Source organism: Anguilla rostrata, chromosome 15 (assembly GCF_018555375.3).
Source record: "Anguilla rostrata isolate EN2019 chromosome 15, ASM1855537v3, whole genome shotgun sequence".
Classification (NCBI taxonomy): Eukaryota; Metazoa; Chordata; class Actinopteri; order Anguilliformes; family Anguillidae; genus Anguilla; species Anguilla rostrata.
Window position 1 is genome coordinate 1,220,370 of NC_057947.1, and position 22,031 is coordinate 1,242,400.

At 41.0% G+C, this 22,031-nt stretch overlaps 1 protein-coding gene across 2 annotated transcripts in view; it reads left to right on the plus strand.

Moving 5' to 3' along the window:
• The window catches only part of calcrla (calcitonin receptor-like a), a 35,451-nt gene extending 19,295 nt beyond the window's left edge, over nt 1–16,156 (plus strand). The window contains exons 4-13 of one of the 2 annotated variants that reach the window (XM_064309813.1): nt 3,755–3,865; nt 5,167–5,279; nt 5,539–5,630; nt 6,632–6,755; nt 7,783–7,936; nt 8,079–8,139; nt 8,513–8,579; nt 9,379–9,597; nt 9,977–10,018; nt 13,310–16,156. In XM_064309813.1, coding sequence (XP_064165883.1) covers nt 3,755–3,865; nt 5,167–5,279; nt 5,539–5,630; nt 6,632–6,755; nt 7,783–7,936; nt 8,079–8,139; nt 8,513–8,579; nt 9,379–9,597; nt 9,977–10,018; nt 13,310–13,525 — 1,199 coding nt within the window. In that variant the 3' untranslated portion in view covers nt 13,526–16,156. Of the gene's footprint in view, nt 1–3,754; nt 3,866–5,166; nt 5,280–5,538; nt 5,631–6,628; nt 6,756–7,782; nt 7,937–8,078; nt 8,140–8,512; nt 8,580–9,378; nt 9,598–9,976; nt 10,019–13,309 lie in introns of both variants that reach the window. The other variant, XM_064309812.1, reaches the window with a different exon arrangement.
• Nucleotides 16,157–22,031: the final 5,875 nt, after the last annotated feature.

Below are 22,031 nucleotides of genomic sequence, written 5' to 3' on the forward strand. Positions count from 1 at the left end.
CTGTGCTACACTGCCGCCCCATGAAAATGCCCATAACTCGTTCATACTGAGGCCAGGATTGAACCAACATGTGTCTTTAACTTCAACCTGTACTCAATCAACTCACTCACTCAATAGTTTTTTTTTCCAGAAACATGGTTAAAATACAAAATGCAGATCTCAGTGTTGATACCTCAGTGTTGAGAAACGAATGACAGAATGGCTTAGGTGTTTAAACTGAATGTGAAAATGTGCCTTGCTGAAGCATTTGTTTTAAAATATAAGGATCGCTGCATATCTTGACAGATGAACCATGGACAGTGAGATTATGTATGGGCTGCATCCAGCTCATACCGTTTATTCATCATTGGTACCAGCCAGCATTAGTGTGACTGAGAAAATGGAGGAATAAGATCAGAGATGTCAGTTAGCATCCCTTACAAGCAGTGCAATCTGCTTCCAATATATATGCTAATTCCCCATTTAATTGTGTTGCTGCTACCCTATAATTCTACAGCTGCAAATATTGTAATCTGTGGAGTGATGTTACCTAATAATGAAGTGATATATGAGATACTTGTGCACAGTTAGGCTTGTGTCCCTGCTAAGCGTTCCTGTAGAACAGCCTGATTTATGTTTGGGTTAACTGCATTTATTTGTACACTGCTCATTGGCGGCTGTTACCCTTTTAACTGTAATTCTCTGAGTGATTTTTATCCAAATAAATGTCTTGCATGGTGTCGATGGTTGGTAAGGAGACATCTTTATTTGTGATGCTCATTTTGACATCAGCCAGCTAAAGGCACAAACTATGGTGCAGAAATAAGCCAATGCAAGAAGAAGAAATGCTCTGTACTCTGTACTGGTCAGACAGTTTGTCACTAATCACATTCAGTGACACTGTTTTATTTGCAATTTGAACTCTTTAACAAAAAAGCCCATTACATTCCTACACCTTACCTATACATAAGGTACTTCTTCCTCTTTGATTTTAACTCCTCCGGAGTTAAAAAGTTGGTGTTCCATTGTCATGTGATAGACTTCCAGACGGGTAGGCTAATTTAGGCATTTGGTCGATCTGTTCGGACTGGAGATGAAGGAATTACTGTGGAGTGGGGGGTGCGGGGCTTCAACGAAGGGCCAGCCCAGAACGCTGGTGTCCCAGGCATCCTGTTTTGTGCAGAGACAGCCCAGCATGTGAACGCAAGCACAGCACATGATTGACCACATCCTAAAGCTGCAGACAAACTGACTATCTGAATGGGCAGTGGGCTTGGTTCCAAACAGCCCTTCCAAACACAGAAGTCTAGATCCACAAACGAAGGACACCAACTAGTCTTAAAACTCTCGCTATTGCACCATAGATCTCTAATCAAGAGTAAAATTACCACCAGTAAGATACATTAGATAACTCAATTATGTTGGTATGAACTAACATATATAGGAATTTGTAATGATTGTTATTTGTTTAACTCGAATGCTAATTATTTCTATATTTTTGTTTCATGTTGATATTACGTTTATTACATATTACATTTATTATGCCAAAAAGAGAGACAATGAAAAATAACTCTAAACTATGTATTTTTCCTGCTTTGCGGAAATTATATAAAAGTCAAAATAGACAGCATCGATCCATGAAGACTGTTGATTGGCTTTTGAATAGGCTAGGATCATACGCGCATTGTGTGGGAAAGCCCCAAATTTAGAAACCCACTGTACGATGGCCTGTGCTTTACACTGTAGATGTGCCCGCTGTACAATGGCCTGTGCTTTACATTGTAGATGTGCCCGCTGTACAATGGCCTGTGCTTTACACTGTAGATGTGCCCGCTGTACAATGGCCTGTGCTTTACACTGTAGATGTGCCCGCTGTGCGATGACCTGTGCTTTACACTGTAGATGTGCCCGCTGTGCGATGACCTGTGCTTTACACTGTACATGTGCCCGCTGTGCGATGGCCTGTGCTTTACACTGTAGATGTGCCCGCTGGCTGTACGATGGCCTGTGCTTTACACTGTAGATGTGCTCGCTGGCTGTGCGATGGCCTGTGCTTTACACTGTAGATGTGCTTGCTGGCTGTGCGATGGCCTGTGCTTTACACTGTAGATGTGCTCCCTGGCTGTCCGATGGCCTGTGCTTTACACTGTCGATGTGCTCACTGGCTGTACGATGGCCTGTGCCTTACACTGTAGATGTGCCCGCTGGCTGTGCGATGGCCTGTATTTTACACTGTAGATGTGCTTGCTGTATGATGGCCTGTGCTTTACACTGTAGATGTACTTGCTGGCTGTCCGATGGCCTGTAATTTACACTGTAGATGTGCTTGCTGTATGATGGCCTGTGCTTTACACTGTAGATGTACTTGCTGGCTGTCCGATGGCTTGTGATTTACACTGTAGATGTGCTCGCTGGCCGTACGATGCCCTGTGCTTTACACTGTAGATGTGCTTGCTGTATGATGGCCTGTGCTTTACACTGTAGATGTGCTTGCTGTATGATGGCCTGTGCTTTACACTGTAGATGTGCCCGCTGGCTGTCCGATGGCCTGTGCTTACACTGTAGATGTGCTCGCTGGCTGTGCGAGGCCTGTGCTTTACCACTGTAGATGTGCTTGCTGGCTGTCCAATGGCCTGTGATTTACACTGTAGATGTGCTCGCTGGCTGTCCAATGGCCTGTGCTTTACACTGTAGATGTGCCTGCTGTGCGATGGCCTGTGCTTTACACTGTAAATGTGCTCGCTGTGCGATGGCCTGTGATTTACACTGTAGATGTGCTCGCTGTGCGATGGCCTGTGCTTTACACTGTAAATGTGCTCGCTGTGCGATGGCCTATGATTTACACTGTAGATGTGCCCGCTGTGCGATGGCCTGTGCTTTACACTGTAAATGTGCTCGCTGTACGATGCCCTGTGCTATACACTGTAGATGTGCTCGCTGTGCGATGGCCTGTGATTTACACTGTAGATGTGCTTGCTGTACGATGGCCTGTGATTTACACTGTAGATGTGCCGGCTGTGTGATGGCCTGTGCTTTACACTGTAGATGTGCTTGCTGTACGATGGCCTGTGCTTTACACTGTAGATGTGCTCCTTGGCTGTCTGATGGCCTGTGCTGACACTGTAGATGTGCTCGCTGGCTGTGCGATGGCCTGTGCTTTACACTGTAGATGTGCCCGCTGGCTGTACGATGGCCTGTGATTTACACTGTAGATGTGCTTGCTGGCTGTCCGATGGCCTGTGATTTACACTGTAGATGTGCTCGCTGGCTGTGCGATGGCCTGTACTTTACGCTGTAAATGTGCTCGCTTGCTGTGCGATGGCCTGTGCTTTACACTGGAGATGTGCCCGCTGTGCGATGGCCTGTGCTTTACACTGTAAATGTGATCGCTGGCTGTGCGATGGCCTGTGCTTACACTGTAGATGTGCTCGCTGTGCAATGGCCTGTGCTTTACACTGTAGATGTGGTCTGAGCAGGTGGGTGGCGGAGGACCCAAATGGCAGACTAGACTGACCTGAAGATTCAGATGAGCTGCTTTAGAATCGCACTGTACTAAGTGACATTACACCCCCAGCAGTGGCTCCCCTGCCACTTTAGCACACAGCGAATCACAGAATTACCAAACCACTCAGGCAGGTCAGAATACGTGAGGGAAATACCACTTTACCATGCGCCTGCCCGGAAACAGAGCCCATTGTTTAGTTTTTGTCTGACTTTCTGTGAGCGTGTGCATGCTGCAGTTTAAACAGGATGCATTTGTGGGGTGTTTTTAAAGGTCCCATGTGCAATCGGACCTGGGACGGGTGGCTGTGCTGGGACGACACAGAGGCGGGGATTACCTCCGAACAGCACTGTCCCGACTACTTCCAGGACTTTGACCCTTACGGTGAGTCTCTGCCCTGTTCTGAGCATCTGGTTCATAAAACACACCTTGCATTACATCATACACCATTCTTAAAGCAGAATCCCTCTCCCGGAGTGACTTGCAGCATGAGAGAGTGTAAGCCAATCCAGCGGAGCCGCTCAAACCTGGCTGTCCGCGTTCCCAGACCAGCTAACCTTCATGCAGTATCACTAATGCACAAAACATGGGTTTAAGAAATAAAGAAAATAATAACTATGATATTTATCCAATTTTAATAAAATTTTAAATTAGCTTTGTATCTATCATGAGAGTAACATTACCCACAACAGGGAAATCAGTGTTTTGGAGACCATTTCACTTACGCAAGCAATCTGTCAATTTCTATATTAACCAATCAGCACTGCATGTGTTTAATTGGCTGCCAATCAGAAGTGAACTTGAATAGACACACTGTCTTCAGATCTCCAACCCTCATGTTTTGAAGTGGTGCCAGTTTACCAGTTTAGTGTTTTTGAATTCGGAAGACTTGAGTTACACGTCTGTGTTTTGTGGCTTAATGTGGCTTTAAATGCGAGAAACAGGTGATTGCTCAGGGTCTGTAGACTTCACCTTCATTTGTTCATTTAATTTATTTATTATTTCTCTGCAAAAAAAACCTTTGACACAACCAAGCTGAAGGTTTCTTTTTTTTGTGTCCCCTTTCAGTAAAATGATGACTCACCTGCAAATGCCAATGTCTCTCTCATAGGTGCCAATGTTTACTTTGCTACATTGGCCTTGTAGCAATGGAATATTATTTTCATCTTACTTTAGGAAAATGAGGCTTGACATTGCTAGAATATTTCCATTTTTAATTTGACCTTGGAACACCGACATGAGTGTACATTTCAGTATCGGTGCGATAATGTCCACTTACCAAACTTCTCAACACTGCTTGCTTAGAAACGATGTGGGCTGATAACTCTAGAGGCCCATTCATCATGCTGAAGTCAAAAGAAGATTCATTTAGCGAGTCGTGTGGGGTGGCCGAATCTCAAGCCAACGCGGACCCCCCCACCCCTCCAGGAGAGCGCTGCACACCGCGGTACTTTATCAGCTGTGACCCTTTTGAATTCTCTGCCTTCAAACTTTCTGAATAAAGCGAGAAATACAAAGAGGGCAGACTGTCTCTTTTTTTTAAAAACCCAGATTTGACGTGATTTCGGACACGCAGTATGAGCAGCGAATCAATAGTGCAGGATGCAGCACCGCCGGTGGATGGAACGGTGCAGGTGACGAATTTGCTTACAGCTCTGCTCACAGGTCCTGTTTCTTTCCAACAGAGAAGGTGACGAAGATTTGCAATGAAAATGGCCGCTGGTTTTCACATCCACAGAGTAACAGAACGTGGACAAACTACACCAGATGCAATGAACACACAAATGAAGGCAGAGTGGTATGAGTATTTTTCAGTTTATTCATAAGTGCTTTTATATATTATATTATATTATATTATATTATATTATATTATATTATATTATATTATATTATATTATATTATATGCTATTTAAGTGTATCTGTGTCAGGTAAATTATGGTTTACATTGATGTTTGATGAATAGTTACGTAGTAACCTGTCCTGGATCAACCTGAGGTCAGTTAAATATTTGTGCTTATGGAAACTTAAGAGATTTGTATTTTCCGTTCCCTTGCAGACAGCGATGAACTTGTTCTACTTAACCCTAATTGGCCAGGGATTGTCTTTGATTGCATTGTTTATTTCACTGGGAATATTTTTCCATTTCAAGTAAGTAAATAATAGCAGCAATCTTTCTACTCATTATCAGTCACTGTGTAGGTCTGTGTGAGGTCATTCATTATCAGTTACTGTGTAGGTCTGTGTGAGGTCATTCATTATCAGTTACTGTGTAAATCTGTGTGAGGTCATTCATTATAAGTAACTGTGTAGGTCTGTGTGAGGTCATTCATTATCAGTCTCTGTGTAAGTCTGTATGAGGTCATTCATTGTCAGTTACTCTCTAGGTCATTCATTATCACTTATTGTGTAATGTGTAGGTCAGCAGGAGTAAAAACCAGCATTGAAAGACATTATTATTATTATTATTATTATTATTATTATTATTATTATTATTATTAATAATAATAATAATAATAATAATAATAATAATCTGATATTCGTGTGTAGTATATATTTCTGGTACTAGTTAAAACTTGTTTTTAAATACACGGCTCATCAGACAGGTCATATCAAATTTGTTTCATAGTGCATGAACACGATTGTAGTGAATATGCATGTATACCAGAGGTGGGCAATGAGGGCCGTGTCTGTTTCTGGTTTTCATGCCAACTTCTGGCCTTAATTATTTAGTTAGCCCAGACATTTACACCATCTGACATTGCGGCAACATGGTTTGATAAGCACATGAAAGCAGAAGACTGTTCTTGTGTCCCTATATGAAAGGTTTTACTGTGCTCTAATCTAGAAGTGAACTGGTGTTGATGCGTGCAGCCAGCTCATTTAGCCAGGGTAATTGGTGGAAAAAAATTTACTCACACACTGGCCCTCCAGGACTGGAGTTGCCCACCCCTGATCTATACATATTTGAGTTTAATCTTCGATTATTATACTCTAGTGTTTCTTTTGCACCTCTACATCATGAACCAATGCACTTGTTGTACGTCGCTCTGGATAAGAGCGTCTGCTAAATGCCTATAATGTAATGTAATGTAATGTATTGGTTCCTACATTCATTGTAACATTATTATCTTGGCTCTTTCTATCAGCAGCTTAAGTTGCCAGAGGATAACGCTGCACAAGAACCTGTTCTTCTCCTTTGTGTTAAACTCAATCATCACCATTATTTTACTGACCGCAGTTGCTAACAACCAGGAGCTGGTGCAGCAGAACCCTGTGAGTATGGCAGTGTATAGTGTAGTATAGCCCTGTGAGTATGGAAGTGTATAGTGTAGAATAGCCCTGTGAGTATGGCAGTGTATAGTGTAGCAGAACCCTGTGAGTATGGCAGTGTATAATGTAGTATAGCCCTGTGAGTATGGCAGTGTATAGTGTAGTATAGCCCTGTGAGTATGGCAGTGTATAGTGTAGCAGAACCCTGTGAGTGTGGCAGTGTATAGTGTAGTTTAGCCCTGTGAGTATGGCAGTGTATAGTGTAGAATAGCCCTGTTAGTATGGCAGTGTATAGTGTAGAATAGCCCTGTGAGTATGGCAGTGTATAGTGTAGAATAGCCCTGTTAGTATGGCAGTGTATAGTGTAGTATAGCCCTGTGAGTATGCCAGTGTATAGTGTAGTATAGCCCTGTGAGTATGGCAGTGTATAGTGTAGAATAGCCCTGTGAGTATATCAGTGTTGAGTGTAACAGAACCCTGTGAGTATGTCAGTGTTGAGTATAGCAGAACTGTGAGTATATCAGTGTTTAGTGTAGCAGAACTGTGAGTATATCAGTGTTGAGTGTAACAGAACCCTGTGAGTATGTCAGTGTTTAGTGTAGCAGAACTGTGAGTATATCAGTGTTGAGTGTTACAGAACCCTGTGAGTTTATCAGTGTTTAGTGTAGCAGAACTGTGAGTATGTCAGTGTTTAGTATAGCAGAACTGTGAGTATATAAGTGTTGTGTGTAACAGTACCCTGTGAGTATATCAGTGTTTAGTGTAGCAGAACCCTGTGAGTATATCAGTGTTTGGTGTAGCAGAACTGTGAGTATATCAGTGTTTTGTGTAGCAGAACCCTGTGAAAATATCAGTATTTAGGGTAGCAGAACTCTATAAGTATGTCAGTATTTACTAAACCAGTATAATATAGTGTTTACTGTGAGCTCAATGCTGTTTAAATGATTGTGCGTTTCATCCTTTGTTTCATCAAAGCTGGTCAGTATTATGTGCTGACCATAAACTCTTTCCTGTGATGTTGTCATCGCAGGTGAGCTGCAAAGTGTCCCAGTTCATTCATCTCTACCTTTTTGGCTGTAACTACTTCTGGATGCTGTGTGAGGGGATCTACCTGCACACGCTCATCGTTGTGGCAGTGTTTGCCGAAAAGCAGCACTTAATGTGGTACTATCTTCTGGGATGGGGTACGTATGTTTGACTCATTATAGTGCAGGTCACTATTGCAATATCATGATCCTAGTTCTCCTTGTACAATTTACTATGATCCTATCATGGTCACCCTTTGATATCATGGTCACATGGGTTATTTTACTTCTTTCTCCTCAGGATTCCCATTGATACCGGCTTCCATTCATGCAATCGCCCGCAGTTACTACTACAATGATAAGTACGTTGCTGGGGTTTTCTCATGTTCAAGGTTTTGTGTTGTAGTGACAGGGACTGAAGTTAAATGTAGCTTCTCTGTATGTGGCAATGGAGCTGAGTCTTCCTGTTTATTTGACTATAATCTTATTTTTTTACCATTTGTCAGTTAAAAGTTTGTCCCAGATACAGGGCTTAATAGACTCTGTGGGCATTATCACAATTAGGCAAGTTTTTTTAAGCAGTAGGAATTCCTGGAAACATGCTAAATTTTATAATATTATCCAGCTATCTTAAGGCTTGCAGTATTACATGAAGGAATGGTCCTGCCACAATATCAAAACAAAAGATCTCAGAGAATGTTCTGAAAAATCCTTGTGTGTCTTTTCCACCTGTAGTTGCTGGATCAGTTCGAACACGTCTCTGCTGTATATTATCCACGGACCCATCTGCGCTGCATTGTTGGTAAGGCCGAGCCTGGTGATCGGAAGGCCCTCGCGAGCGCTGCGCATTATTGCGGGGATTCTCCAGGCGCTTGCTCCGCCCCGAGCTCGTTTAACAGCTCTCTGGTTAATGGGCCTCCAGGCCTCGCTCGCTCCCTGTCCGCGGCTGAATGAAAAGCCCTGGCCTGCCCGTCAGTGCAGATCACAGAGCTTCATTATGGCCTCCTCAGAGCACTCTTATTCCTGCATCAGAAGGGTCCAGTTATCAGCCTGGCTCGTTATTATTACTGGGGTGGTTGGCCTTCTTCTAGCCTGTTACATTACATTTCATTCACTTAGCATTACATTTCATTACATTACAGGCATTTAGCAGATGCTCTTATACAGAGCAACTTATACAACTTTCACATTGCATTGATTTATACAGCTGGATGTATACTAAAGCAATGCAGGTTAAGTGCCTTGCTTAGGGTCCTACCCAGGAATCGAACCTGTGGCCATCAGGTAACAAGACCAGTTCCTTACCCATTGTACTACACTGCTGCTTAGCGGACGGTTGTATCCAGAGCGATTAACAAAAGTGGAGAATATCAGTGTTAATCTGAGAAATACAAAAGTGTGACATCATCAAGAAGGTACAGAAATTACGTTTATAATCAATAAGTGTGAAATTAATCAGACAGACCAACCACTAGTTTTGTAAACGGAAGTAGATCCCACTACACAGCCATCGTGTAGCATTCTTTTTTCCATTGGTGGAAGTGTTTGGTTTTGCTGGTTGTTTGGTTTTTAGAAGTTGACTCTTTTTATTTTGGCCGCAGGTGAACTTGTTTTTCCTGCTGAACATCGTGCGTGTCCTCATTACCAAGCTGAAGGTGACGCACCAGGCGGAATCCAGCCTCTACATGAAGGCAGTCCGAGCCACTCTCATTCTGGTGCCTCTGCTGGGGATCCAGTACGTTCTGCTGCCCTACAAACCCCATGGACGCGTCTCCTCAGAGGTCTACGATTACGTCATGCATATTTTAATGCATTATCAGGTATGGGACATACTATTTATCTTTATTATTATTACCATTATTATTATTATTATTGTTATTATTATTATTAATATTATTATTATTATTAGTAGTAGTAGTAGTAGTAGTAGTAGTAGTAGTAGTATTAAGTGCAGTGTCAGTGACTGCAGGTAGTCTAGAGTGATAAAAAGCGTTTTCTGAATAGACAAAGTCAAATACATGGACTGACAGCTCGGTCAGTCTGACTGTCCAAATCCCCCAAGCCAGGTGCTGAAGTGCCTGACCTGTATCACTGGGAACACAGATGCATTCTGGGGTCATGTCTGGAGTTGAAGGGAGATAAAATGATCTGAGAGGGAGATACTTATCTTAACTGAGTATTGTCCTTTTTCTTTCGCAGGGGCTGCTGGTGTCCACCATTTTCTGCTTTTTTAATGGAGAGGTAAGATTTTCAATTTAATATTTGATTAAATTGTTCCCATTTCCTGATTTAATTGTCAGTGCTACAAGGAGATCAAGGTAGGCTGAGCTTGCTAAGATGAGATCAGGTCTTGTTGCTAGGAGACTAAGTAAAACGATCCCCATGTGTTACCATCTATGTAACATCAAAAGGCTGAAATCATTGTACACCAAGTAAACTGCGTCAATGAATACATTTTTCCGTGTGGCTTAGAAAAGGACACAATGTTGTATTTCCAATATAGGATGTTTAGGTACATGTGATGCTAAATTGTATAAGTTAACTTGCCTATGATTTCATGGATCATGTATGACAACAGGTAAATGCTAAGAAGCAAGGCAGGTGTTTTTTTTTAGATATTTCCTGAATGGCATGTCCTTGCATTGACCATGGAGCAGGTTTATGTAGTCCACAGATGCTGGAACCAACCACTTAAACCCAACACAGCTAAGTCTAACTCACATTTACAACCAATTATGTTACTTTCTCAAAGTCATTTAAAGTTTAAGAAAACACGGACAGGAGAAGGCCTGCACTGTAAAAACTGCATGGAAACAAGGTGTTCAATTAGTGTCTTTAATAGGTCTCAGTTCCCATCACTGAAACAAGCACTGCTATTATCTTGCATCAGTATGACGAAAGCCTACAAGACATGAATATGGAGTTAGGCGATAACGTCGGTATAACACCCTGCTGCTGATTATACACACTGGTGAAATGCACAGGCAAATACAGAGATTACCATTACATCGCTTCCCTGCAGCAAATTCATTTAGGTGACTTAAAGCAGAGTCATAAGTGAGGAAGCATCCATCTTGTATGTTCAAATGAAGAAAGCATTTCTGAGATTAAGGGTCAAAATGAAATTAATTAAAATCCTCGCCAGCCAATCTTCTTGAACAGCCAAGCAGGGAAAAACACCCGCTTCTCTACACTGGGTGTGTGGCACACCAGGATTTAACAGCTTTTTACATTTAAAAGTTTGTTGTAGCGTTTCCTGTCTTACTCTGAAGCTCTGGATAGCTGAATTAGACTTATGCTATGTTCAGAGGACTTTCATTTTTTATCTCATGTCACCCTTCAGAAGACTTCAGAGTTACACAGGGCACTGTTTCATGTTAATGGCCTGTGAACCTGATTAATTCAATATTTTATTTATTTACTTTTTTGTATACCTTGGACAAAATTGTGGGAAACAACATCAGAAGTATTCTCCTGGAAGCCGCAAGAAAAACATGGAAAAAAACTGTCCTGATGTCCCCAGCATAAAGTTCACCACAAAATTCCCCTCCGGAAAATTCCAAGATATATTCACTCCAGATTATTTGAATATTGGCAGACGTCCACGGGCACAGCAGTTGCTGTTGTGATGCAGAGGGATGTTCTGAAACTTGGCCTGTTGTGTTGGTATTGGACTGGCCTGAAAGCTGTGCATGCATCCATACAGATAAGCCCTAATGGGGCCTAATGCTATGTAAAAGTTGTGTAAGTCGCATCTGCTAAATGCCAGTAATGTAATATAATGGACACACACACACAGGCTGGGTAAAGAACACGGATAAGGCCTAATGGGGAAACATGCACAGGCTGGGTAAATATTGCAATGTGTAAAAAAAAATGCTTTTATGTGAAATGTATTTATCATATTTTTGAAGAAGTCCATTTTTACACTTAATAGTTTTTTCTATTTACAGACAGCTTAAAAAGACTCAATTGAATCTGGCTATTTTGGCCTCTCATTAGACCTCATATGCAATGTCAAAGTTTCCCACTGTTTCCCATGAACTGACTTTATTTGGGTAGCCCTAAATAGATTTGCCCTCGCCCAAAAAGTGCAGCCTACTGTCGCCTTAAAACTGCCTTCCATTTTACCTGCCTCCCATGCACTTTCAAAATGGGAGCCTAATTCTGTCAATACAATTACCTGTCATCTACCAAATTTCATTACATTGCGCCCTGCTCGATAGCTGAAAGGTTACGATTAAACTCTGAGGCATGGCAGGACTACTGCACTTAAACCGCTGCAGATCATCTTTCCTCCTCTATCTTGCTGAGGCAATGGGAGCCAATTACAGTATGAACACGCAGATGAAGGCAGGCTGAGACAGGGTTCTAAGTGCAAAGAGTCTAAGGTGTACAGCGGTGTAGGTGTTACAGCAGTGCACCTTGAATCAATCATTTAAGACGTTAATTTAATTATCTAAAACATTTTTGTTAGACGCTGGCGTATAATTTCATGGCCCTTGGGCTTTAAGGGTTTAACAGCAATCTGCTTTACATAATATTCAGTATAATTACATACGGTCTTAGTTTAAAGCGTAATTTTGCCCCTGAGATTAAAATTGTGGCATTCGGTCCGCATTGGTTTCGGCTGCGCTGGCTGGGGGAGAGAGCACACGCACCTGGGCTGCGTTAACTAATCAGCCCAGGTGCTTAAAGGTGTGCTGCTCTCCACAGTTCGAGGCCGATATCGGGAGCTAACACCGAGAGCGCAGTTTCGTTGAGTTTCGTTTCTTTTGGCTCAGCTGGGATCTCCCTCCCAGGGGTGCCACATTAGCGTGGGACAATAATTCATGAGATTATGATGAGTTTATGAAATCACTGACAGGAATTAAAAATTGATGTCGGATTTTTACCCCTGTCTATCAATTTACTGGTTTGAAAAGAAATGAAACAGAAGCCTGATTTCCTTTAAAATGTGTATCACTTGTGTCATCATTAAGATGAATATCATGCAACTTCTACTTGTTGTTGTCGCCTAAAAGCTTCTTCCATTTTGGGCTGAGATCTGCATTCTACTACTGGCTGTCATCAGCCGTAGATCTCCCTGTCATCAGCCGTAGATCTTCACTTACGGGGACTGCCACAGCCAAAATGTGTTTAACACAGGAGTCATTACAAATAAATCACATGGGTTAATGTGTTAATATTGACAGACCTAAAATAAACAAAACAATGTCAGTGGTTGACACCCAGTGAATGTTTAACTCTTCATGCACATGGAAGAATGGGTAGGTCCTTTAGCATTGACTGGCTGATGTGAAGGGAATATTAATCATGTATACAGGAATAAGACTGGCCTACTCCTCTCATAACGCATGTGAAGGGCATAATCGGAATATGACCCTGACCGGAATGAGGATCATTCTTCAGCAGAACGTGTGCATGTAAACGTGGTCATTGAAGAAAAACATCCGTTGGAAATCTTTGTTGTTAAATGGGAAGGTCCTGAATTGAAGTGTAAGCTCACGGTCCCTGTCCCTGTCGGTGCAGGTGCAAGGCGTACTGAGGCGACACTGGAACCAGTACCGCATGCAGTTTGGGGGAAACTTTGCCCACGCGGACGCCAGGTCCACCTCCTACACGGCCTCCTCCATCACTGAGGTGCAGGGCTGCTACAGCATCGACGGACACTCGGAACACTTGAATGGCAAGAGCTGCCACGACATCGAGACCACCATCCTGAGAACGGAGCACCCGTTCGCCTGAGGCCCCGCCCCTCTGGCCGAGGGGCCTACCGCAGCGCAGGAAGTCAGAGGGTTCCGTGCTGATGTCACGCAGCAGACCAGGAAGTCCCCGTTACTCTGTATGAGCCAGAAATGGTTTCACTGTCTGTAATAGAAATGGGCGCTTCATTTTGACTGGGGATCCCTGAGGATTCTTCCCGGCAGATTGTAGGGATTGTAAGACATCATTAGCTGCTCCTTTACTCCTTATCTCTGAAAAACATGCACACACTCTGGATGTCTGTCTCAAAGCAAAGCGCTGTACCCTCCTCTCCTCATAAAAACATGAAAAAGGCACCATCACCCATCCACATTACAACTTTTCAGGTTCATTTGAAAGGAACCATTTTGCTTGTGAAAAAAATACATTAGTGCTTTTGTCAAGAGCTTGATACCAACATTCAGACTGGTCCCCTAATGCTTGTTCATGCTTTAATAAAATAATAATAACAAAAAAAACATGGCCGCTATGGACTGTGAAGAGGAGTCCAAGAGAAAGAGGAGGCAGACATCTTGAAGCACTGGATCTACACTTACACAGTTTAATAACCTCTCACTGTCTTCACTGTCATTATTACCCATTATCCTTTATCTTCAAGACCAATTATCATGCTGTGCTTAATCAGTTCTTATTTTATTTTTTTCCACTTTCAGTGAGTTATATGATTTCTGATTATGTAATATTAGACAAAGCACTGCAAAAACAAGTCTTCAAGTGTACTTGACTTTTTTTATCATTACGTGGGGAGAAATGTTAGCCTGAATAATCTTCCACGAGAGATGACATGGTGAGTACTATATCAGATGCTGCAGGATACATCAGATAAACTCAATCTCCACAAATGCATTGTGGTGTAATTATAAAGTGATTTTATTTGATTGTAAAAATTGTATGACGTGTACTGAATGTGTAAGGCCTACCACTGCAGTCTTCTAGGAAATGTGGCTCCTCCTTACGGTGAGTCATTTATGTTTTATGAATCCAGTTTTATTCCGTTTTAAGAGAAGTTGGTGCCCTTTTGATTCTAAACAGTTTTGACAGGCCTTTTTATGACCTTGTCTAAATATAAGGATTTCTTTCTAATTCCCATACTATAATAAATACATTGTTTTACATTTTTCAGATCCATGGCATTGTTAAGGCATTAGAATTTCTCAAAATATTTTTGCATCCAATTACAAAAAAGGTACACATGTTATGTATTCAGCTGAAGTGAAATGACATTGCAATATAGCTAACATAATTCAAGCCCTGAATTTATGATTGCGTTAATATTCATAAACCATGACAGATATTTCTAGCCTTAGCAGTGTATCCATGGATCCTGTGTATATGAGGTAAATTCGACAAGTCTTGCAGAGCAGGCTCAAGGGGGAAAGAAAGATGGCCGATGGGTCTCAACTGAAGATGAATTAAAATATCTGTATTTAATCATTTCATATTCATGACAGCACATTCAGCCTTCAGATACAATTGGCCTACTTTATTCTACCGCTGGCTGTAAACTACAATCTTAAATATGAAATTAATCTTCTTACATTCCCTCAGGACTTAGATGTATGCCCTATAAATATATGTCATTTTTATGTCTGGCACATATATTTATCTTGTTTCCATTAAGTACTTTCAGAAAATCTTTTCTTTGAGCATTCAAGTCATTTCATGTTCAAATGCTGGAAAGAAATCTGCTTACACTCAGAAATTGTAAATACGTTTGTAAATCAAGGACTGCAAAGGTTATTTGTGTGTAACATATTTATATGTGTATGCGTATATGTGTATACAGATAGAAATACATTCAAGTATGAGTTATCGTTTTTATTTATGAGACTATGGGAGACTGAATGGAAGTGCTTTGGAGTGTGTTTTTTTCTGTAAAAGAAGATGAGGGGTCTCCCTACTGGCAGACACCAGGCCTAAGAGTGATGCTAATGCGGAAAACTTTACTGTACAAATGTTTGTATGGGGACTCAGTGTAGTGAACTGGGTTTAATTACAGAAAGATGGCAGGGTTTCGTAATCAACTCTGTAAGACCAATCAGCTTCGGCACGATGGCTTTCAACATTGGTATCTTTCCAGGAAGTGTCATAATCTTTTGTATATTTAGGACTTAACATAGTTAGACTAAGAAAACGGCATTATCAATTTTTAGTTTTTTGTTTTTTTTTTCAAAAGAAGGAAAATAAAAAGCTAATGATATGAAATATGAATGGAAAGTGCTACTTGCAACAAGTGCAGTGTGTACCGATTCAGCTGAAGTTAACATTGTTACATTTTTATGGTAAATTTAGTGATAAAGTGTGTAATCTACTTTTATATCACCACAAGGCTTGTAGACCATGTTGCTTTTTTTTCTGAAACGTTTTCATAGGTGTTTGCATTTGTGTACACCTTGCAGCTCATCGAAGAGCAAACCTGTTTATAGATGATGTTGAAATAACATCAGTATGATACTGTACTCTATTTTATTCAGATCCTGATGCTTGGACTCTTCTCCGCAATGTGTGAATTTAAAACGTGTCTTTTATTCTGTAGATGTTGACATATATTTCTGGCCAACTGTTTATTACTGAATGTGGGCAATCTTGCAAATATAGATCATTATCAGCAAACGTGCATCTCATGGGGTTTTTTCTTTTCTTCTTGTGTTTCAGCATCTGTTTGAGTTATTTAACCTATTCAGTTAAGCAGTGTAACTGAATGACAGTCACCTGTGTGTAAAGCTGTCCCAGTTATATAGACATTCATAGAATTTTGTCCAACGTTTAATTTTCTAAATGGTCCCATAGCCAGTCATTGCAGCTAACTCTCTCAGAATCACGTTTAATTACACAATCATATTACAAAACCTGCTCATCGTACCCTTTATGAGGTCAGCTTGTATATTATCCAGTTGTATAACAGAATGCAGCATGTACAGTACATGTGCACATGTAGTACCTTATCCCTAGACTTAGCCAGTCCCATAATGTATATGCCATACTGCCAGGCTAATGTGTTTAGTAGCAGTGCCATATCTCATGCACACAGTTTACATTGGGAAGAACGCAGCTCTTGCTGATATTAAAGAATTTAAACGTTCATATAAGGGTCAACAGAGCAAGGAGAGACGCAAGTCATTATCGTCGACTTAATCATCAGGGAATCACATATAGTGAAATAATCATCAGGGAATCCCATATAGTGAAGTAATCATCAGGGAATCACATATCGTGAAGTAATCATCAGGGAATCACATATAGTGAAATAATCCTCAGGGAATCCCATATAGTGAAATAATCATCAGGGAATCCCATATAGTGAAATAATCCTCAGGGAATCCCATATAGTGAAATAATCATCAGGGAATCCCATATAGTGAAATAATCATTAGGGAATCCCATATAGTGAAGTAATCATTAGGGAATCCCTTATAGTGAAATAATCCTCAGGGAATCCCATATAGTGAAATAATCATCAGGGAATCCCATATAGTGAAATAATCCTCAGGGAATCCCATATAGTGAAATAATCATCAGGGAATCCCATATAGTGAAATAATCATCAGGGAATCCCATATAGTGAAGTAATCATTAGGGAATCCCTTATAGAGAAACAATCACCAGGGAATCCCCTATAGCGATATCTCTAGAAACAATGGGGTCTTTTTGAGATTTGTCCCCAACAGACTCTTTATAGTGAAAACCTTTGACTGGCTCATTTATTTATTTATTTATTTATTTTGGCTGTAGCTGTGGTAGTTTCAGCGTAGTTACAAACCAAGTAGTACCCCATTTTATCGATTCACGCATCTGATGCATCTTGGGTTATCTAAGGTTTTTCTGAATTCAACTGCAAATTAAGAACTTCCAGAAGTTCTAGAGGATCTTAGATTATCAGTGGCTTGTGTTATAATAATAATAATAATAACAACAACAATAATAAGAAGAAGAAGAAAAAAAAGGGAAGAAGAATTATTGCTAGACCAGGAGTTGAGGAGTAGTGTACAGAAAGCAGTGTTATACTACACTACCACATACCCCTGCTCTTCAGAAGCAGCTTTTAATGCTAAAAGTGTATGGATAATGGCAGCACTGAAATAAAAATTATAACAGCATATGAGTGGTGTGGTGCTGTAAAGCTGCAGTGAAGACTCCCAGAAAATAGAGTGGACCCACCTCACAGCCTGACGCAGATGCGCCTCTTCCCTGCTCACTCCCTTAAGCTCTTTCCCTTCCTGTCTCCATTTTAGAGAGGAGAGCAGGACATTTGCTGCTCATCAGGAAGTGTTTTTCTGGTTTTTCCTTTGACCAATCAGGCCTCAATGAATTCAACTGCTTGACAACCGCACTTGGTGTGAGTTTTCTACCCCGTCTGAATCTCGTTGCTGTTATAAGGCTTGGCAAAATAAAATTAATACATGTTTTAATGCTTTGAAAATAATATCATGTACAAGGTATCCAACAACATAAAAAGCACACCTGCTGTAGTTACTTAGTATTGAACTTCACAGATCACCTTTGAGCCACGTTGCTCATGTGACCATGAGGTCGTTTCCATGGAGAAGCTGTAGGACATGCAGCACTTCTACTGTTCAGGTGCAGTGGAACACAAAGCAGGATTCCACAAACAGAACTTTCCAAAAAATGCAGTGTTCATTGACACCCTAACAGAAAAGGATTATTACTTCAAACATTACAGTGGTTCTCATAATCCCAATTTTAATGGGGTGTAGGAAAGAATATAGCCATATTCTTACTTGTAACAGTGAGTGAACACAAAGAAACCCCACCAAAGATATGCCTTTGATGTTTCAATTCATAAAGGTGATTAACTTCTGTTTTTAAATGTGTTCACGGGAAAAGACTGGTCAGGTTTGTTAAAGGATATATACGGCATGCACAGTAAAATGTTCAGTGCTAGTTAAACTCTGATAGTATACATATGAATTCAATAGGGACCGTATGTGCCCAGTCACAGTTGATTTCACACTGGATGTTTTACTACATATATGCAGTAACGGTTGGAAAAAAACAGCGCAAGGGGTTCTCCACTCCCTGTTCTAGAGCACAGATTCTCAAATCTGGCCCTTGACACAATAGTACTGATAACTTTCTATTCAACCTAGTTCATTTAATGATTGATTAACGTCACTGATTGGCCAGGGATTCCATTCATCTGATGTCATAGGTGTAAATCAATCCCTGATTGGTGGGGAAGAGTGAAAAACAGGTTAACTTTTGTTCATGTTGATTAAAAAAATTCATCACACAAAAAATAAGATTTATTTAAATCCCGACTGTAAATTTTGATATAATTTGGATTCTAGTGTTATGTTCACCTTCCCACCACCCCCCCCCCCAAAAAAAAAGAAAAAAATTAAAATGAGAAGCAAACACAAAGAGCCATTCCTGCTCATCATGAAAAGGCCAGAACGTGGTACCTCTCCCTGGGCACGGCTTCCCAAAATGGACCGGATGCCCCTCTTCCTGTCCCGCTGCTCGCAGTGCACAGAACATCCAGGAATTCTCCAGCGGAAAAAGCCGCAGCGCCGCCCCGGGGAGAGACGGAAATCAGCGTGTCACCGCTCGGACCGAGCCAGTGCGGCAGATCCGCTCGGCCCGAGCCAGAGCGGCAGATCCGCTCGGACCGAGCCAGAGTGGCAGATCCGCTCGGACCGAGCCAGAGCGGCAGATCTCCACCCCAGACAGAGTCAACCGGAGCTGCTCTCAGCCAGTATCTGCCTTTAATTTTACACATGAGTACAGGTCAGAGGGGTTGGGGGGCTTGGGGGGTGGAAGATAAGGAAGAATAAAGGTTGAATCTAGGATACAGATTCTCTCACGTTAACAAACACTCCACTGCCACAGTTTCTCGCTCTCTATGGACTACCCAGACCTTTCCCAGCTTTTTATTCCGACTGTATGTGAGTACCTGTGAAAAGATCACTGCTTCAAAGCAAAGCCTTCTCCTTTGTGGAATTTCCTGTTGTACAGTACATCATAAATCTGGCTTTCCCATTCTAGTGTTAATCATGGTGTCCTATGGTCTTTACAGTGTAACACCACTTTTCACAGGTATACAGAACAAGCCTATGTTTGAGCTTTAAAAATAAATGCACAGAATAACAGCATTTATAAACAGGGACTCAACTCAAATAGTTTGCCTGACGGCCTACCTCGCCTTCTGGCAAGTCAGTTATCATATTTCCCGTCCTCTTTAATCTACATCAGTTGTCACTAATAAGTACATGCTGCTTTCAGTCCATAGAATCAGAGACACGCATTTGTAATGTATTTTGTCTGTCTTTCCAAGCAATAGGAAGCAGGACTTCACACAAAAAGGGCAACTATAGTACCTGGACCAAAAAAAAAAAAGGTAAATAAGATTAATCATAAAAACAATTAACAGTGTTATCAGCTTAAAAAATGAAAGTCTAAAAACTCAACTAAATGCAGGATTTAAAATTTGTGATTAAATTTGATTACAATCAGTTGTTTAACAGTCTCCTCCATCATTATTTGGCAGTGCTGAGTGTAAACATGTCGAAAGGAGAAGAGTTGCTTTGGAAGGACAATTCTTGTTTTGCCGTCTGTATGATATTAGTAACAATTGCTTTGTCTCTATCCCAGAACCCAGTACCAACTCGGTGCCTTGTTTGTATGCTAATAATTTGGTTGTTTCTTTTGGAATTTCTAAGCAACTTCTTTTAATGTTTTGATGTAATATTTACTAATTTGACTGCACTGTATGTCTGTTAAGCCAGTATTTGGTATTCATTTTTCAGTTCAGTCTTCAGCCTTATCATGTTTCAGGTAATCTAACGTCTTGACTTTTGAACAGTGGATCATTTCAACCACACTTTCGGAGCGGAGGCGCTAAAACCCATTCTTCTTGGAAACCTTTTAGACTAGCCTGATGAATTTGTGAACTAGCCAAAATGGCACCATGCGTGTATTACACAAGCTGCATTTGGCGTCAAGCCATTAAATGTGCCATTGTATGCTTCCAGCCTGTAGCGTGCATTGTCAGTGATGGCAAGAATAACTTTTAAATTGGATTTAATTGATTTTCCTTGTGGAACACGCATAATGTGCTAATAATAGCCTGTGCCATCTGTTGACTCCTCAGTGACCACAGGCATGTAGTCACCTGATTTGACCAGCTCTGGCATTTCTTACATGCTTTTTTAAATTTTTTTATTTTTTTAATGCTCGTAATTTAGAATTAGTGAAGTACACTTTTCTGGTGGAATGTTTGCCCTCAGAAAAGCATTTGGCAAATCTTGTGTCCGGACTTCTGAACCGAGGACCATGTTCCACTCCGCCATGTGTTCCATCTCCCCCCTGGCTGCTCTGTGAGACTCTGCAACCTGCGCTGAGCTGGTGTATGTGCTTTTAACAGCTTTAAAATAGATACACATCCCTGCTTTGCTGTACAGTAAACGCTTGGTTGTCTGTTTACATATCACTTTGATTGTCTCATGTCTTGTCTCATGGTTGTGGTCATTGTTGAAGTGGCTTAGCGTTATGCCCAATAGCGTACACCTGGCTATTGTAACACAAGTGGACTCTGGAATGCAACACAGTGTCTTCTTGTTTTTATGCCTGTTATGAATGTGTTGTAAAATGTGTAAAATAAAAAGACTCACTTGGTGTGCAGTGTACCAGGGGGATACTGATGCAGCCATTTTGTGTTTGACATTCAGTCCCTGTCTCATTCCCTCCTCAGTATTACCTCAGCTAATTGCATTTATGAGGGTCACAGTTGATCACTCATTTTTAATTAGTAAAGGTAGAAATGTGACAATCCAATACCTACAGCAGCCATGGGGATTTATGTGGTAATATAAGTTTAAGTCATTTCGGGCCTCATGCCTAATAGCCAGTGAGATGTCTCGAATTTATAACATAGCATTTATGTGTTTCAATTTGTATTCCTTTTTATTGGGTAATCTCTCTGTAAAGTACAAATGCACAGATCTGACAGTCTGGTGCATTTTACTGAGGCATTATTTATTGGAATCTGTCCTAATGGTGAAGTCTGTTTGGACATCTGGCTCTCTTACTCAGAATCAAAGAGCATGAATTGAAACCAATCAGAATCAGAGCCAAGAGAGCAGTCTGCTGCTCTGTATAGTGCTTTGCTATCATTTATCATCCTTCCTGCTTATTTATGCTTCTTGCGTAATCAACAGCCAGCTAAAATGTGATGGTAATACACACCATATGTTGAAAGAAGATGCATTATTTTGCTTAAAAGTGCTTTTCAGAATTTTCCTGAAACAAACTAGTGGTCACTTTTTAAAGTGTTGCAGTTCAGTTGATGTTCAAATTGGCTTTCGTGGGATTATTTCTATGCATTTGTGTCATATTGTGGTCTACTGAAACGACACAACCCCGTGCACTTCTGCACTTTTGCTTTTTGACAGTGTTTTTGCAAGAGTCATAGCGATGTCCTACAGAAACAGAGCCTGAGAAACATTTTAAACTGCTTTGAATTTGAGTG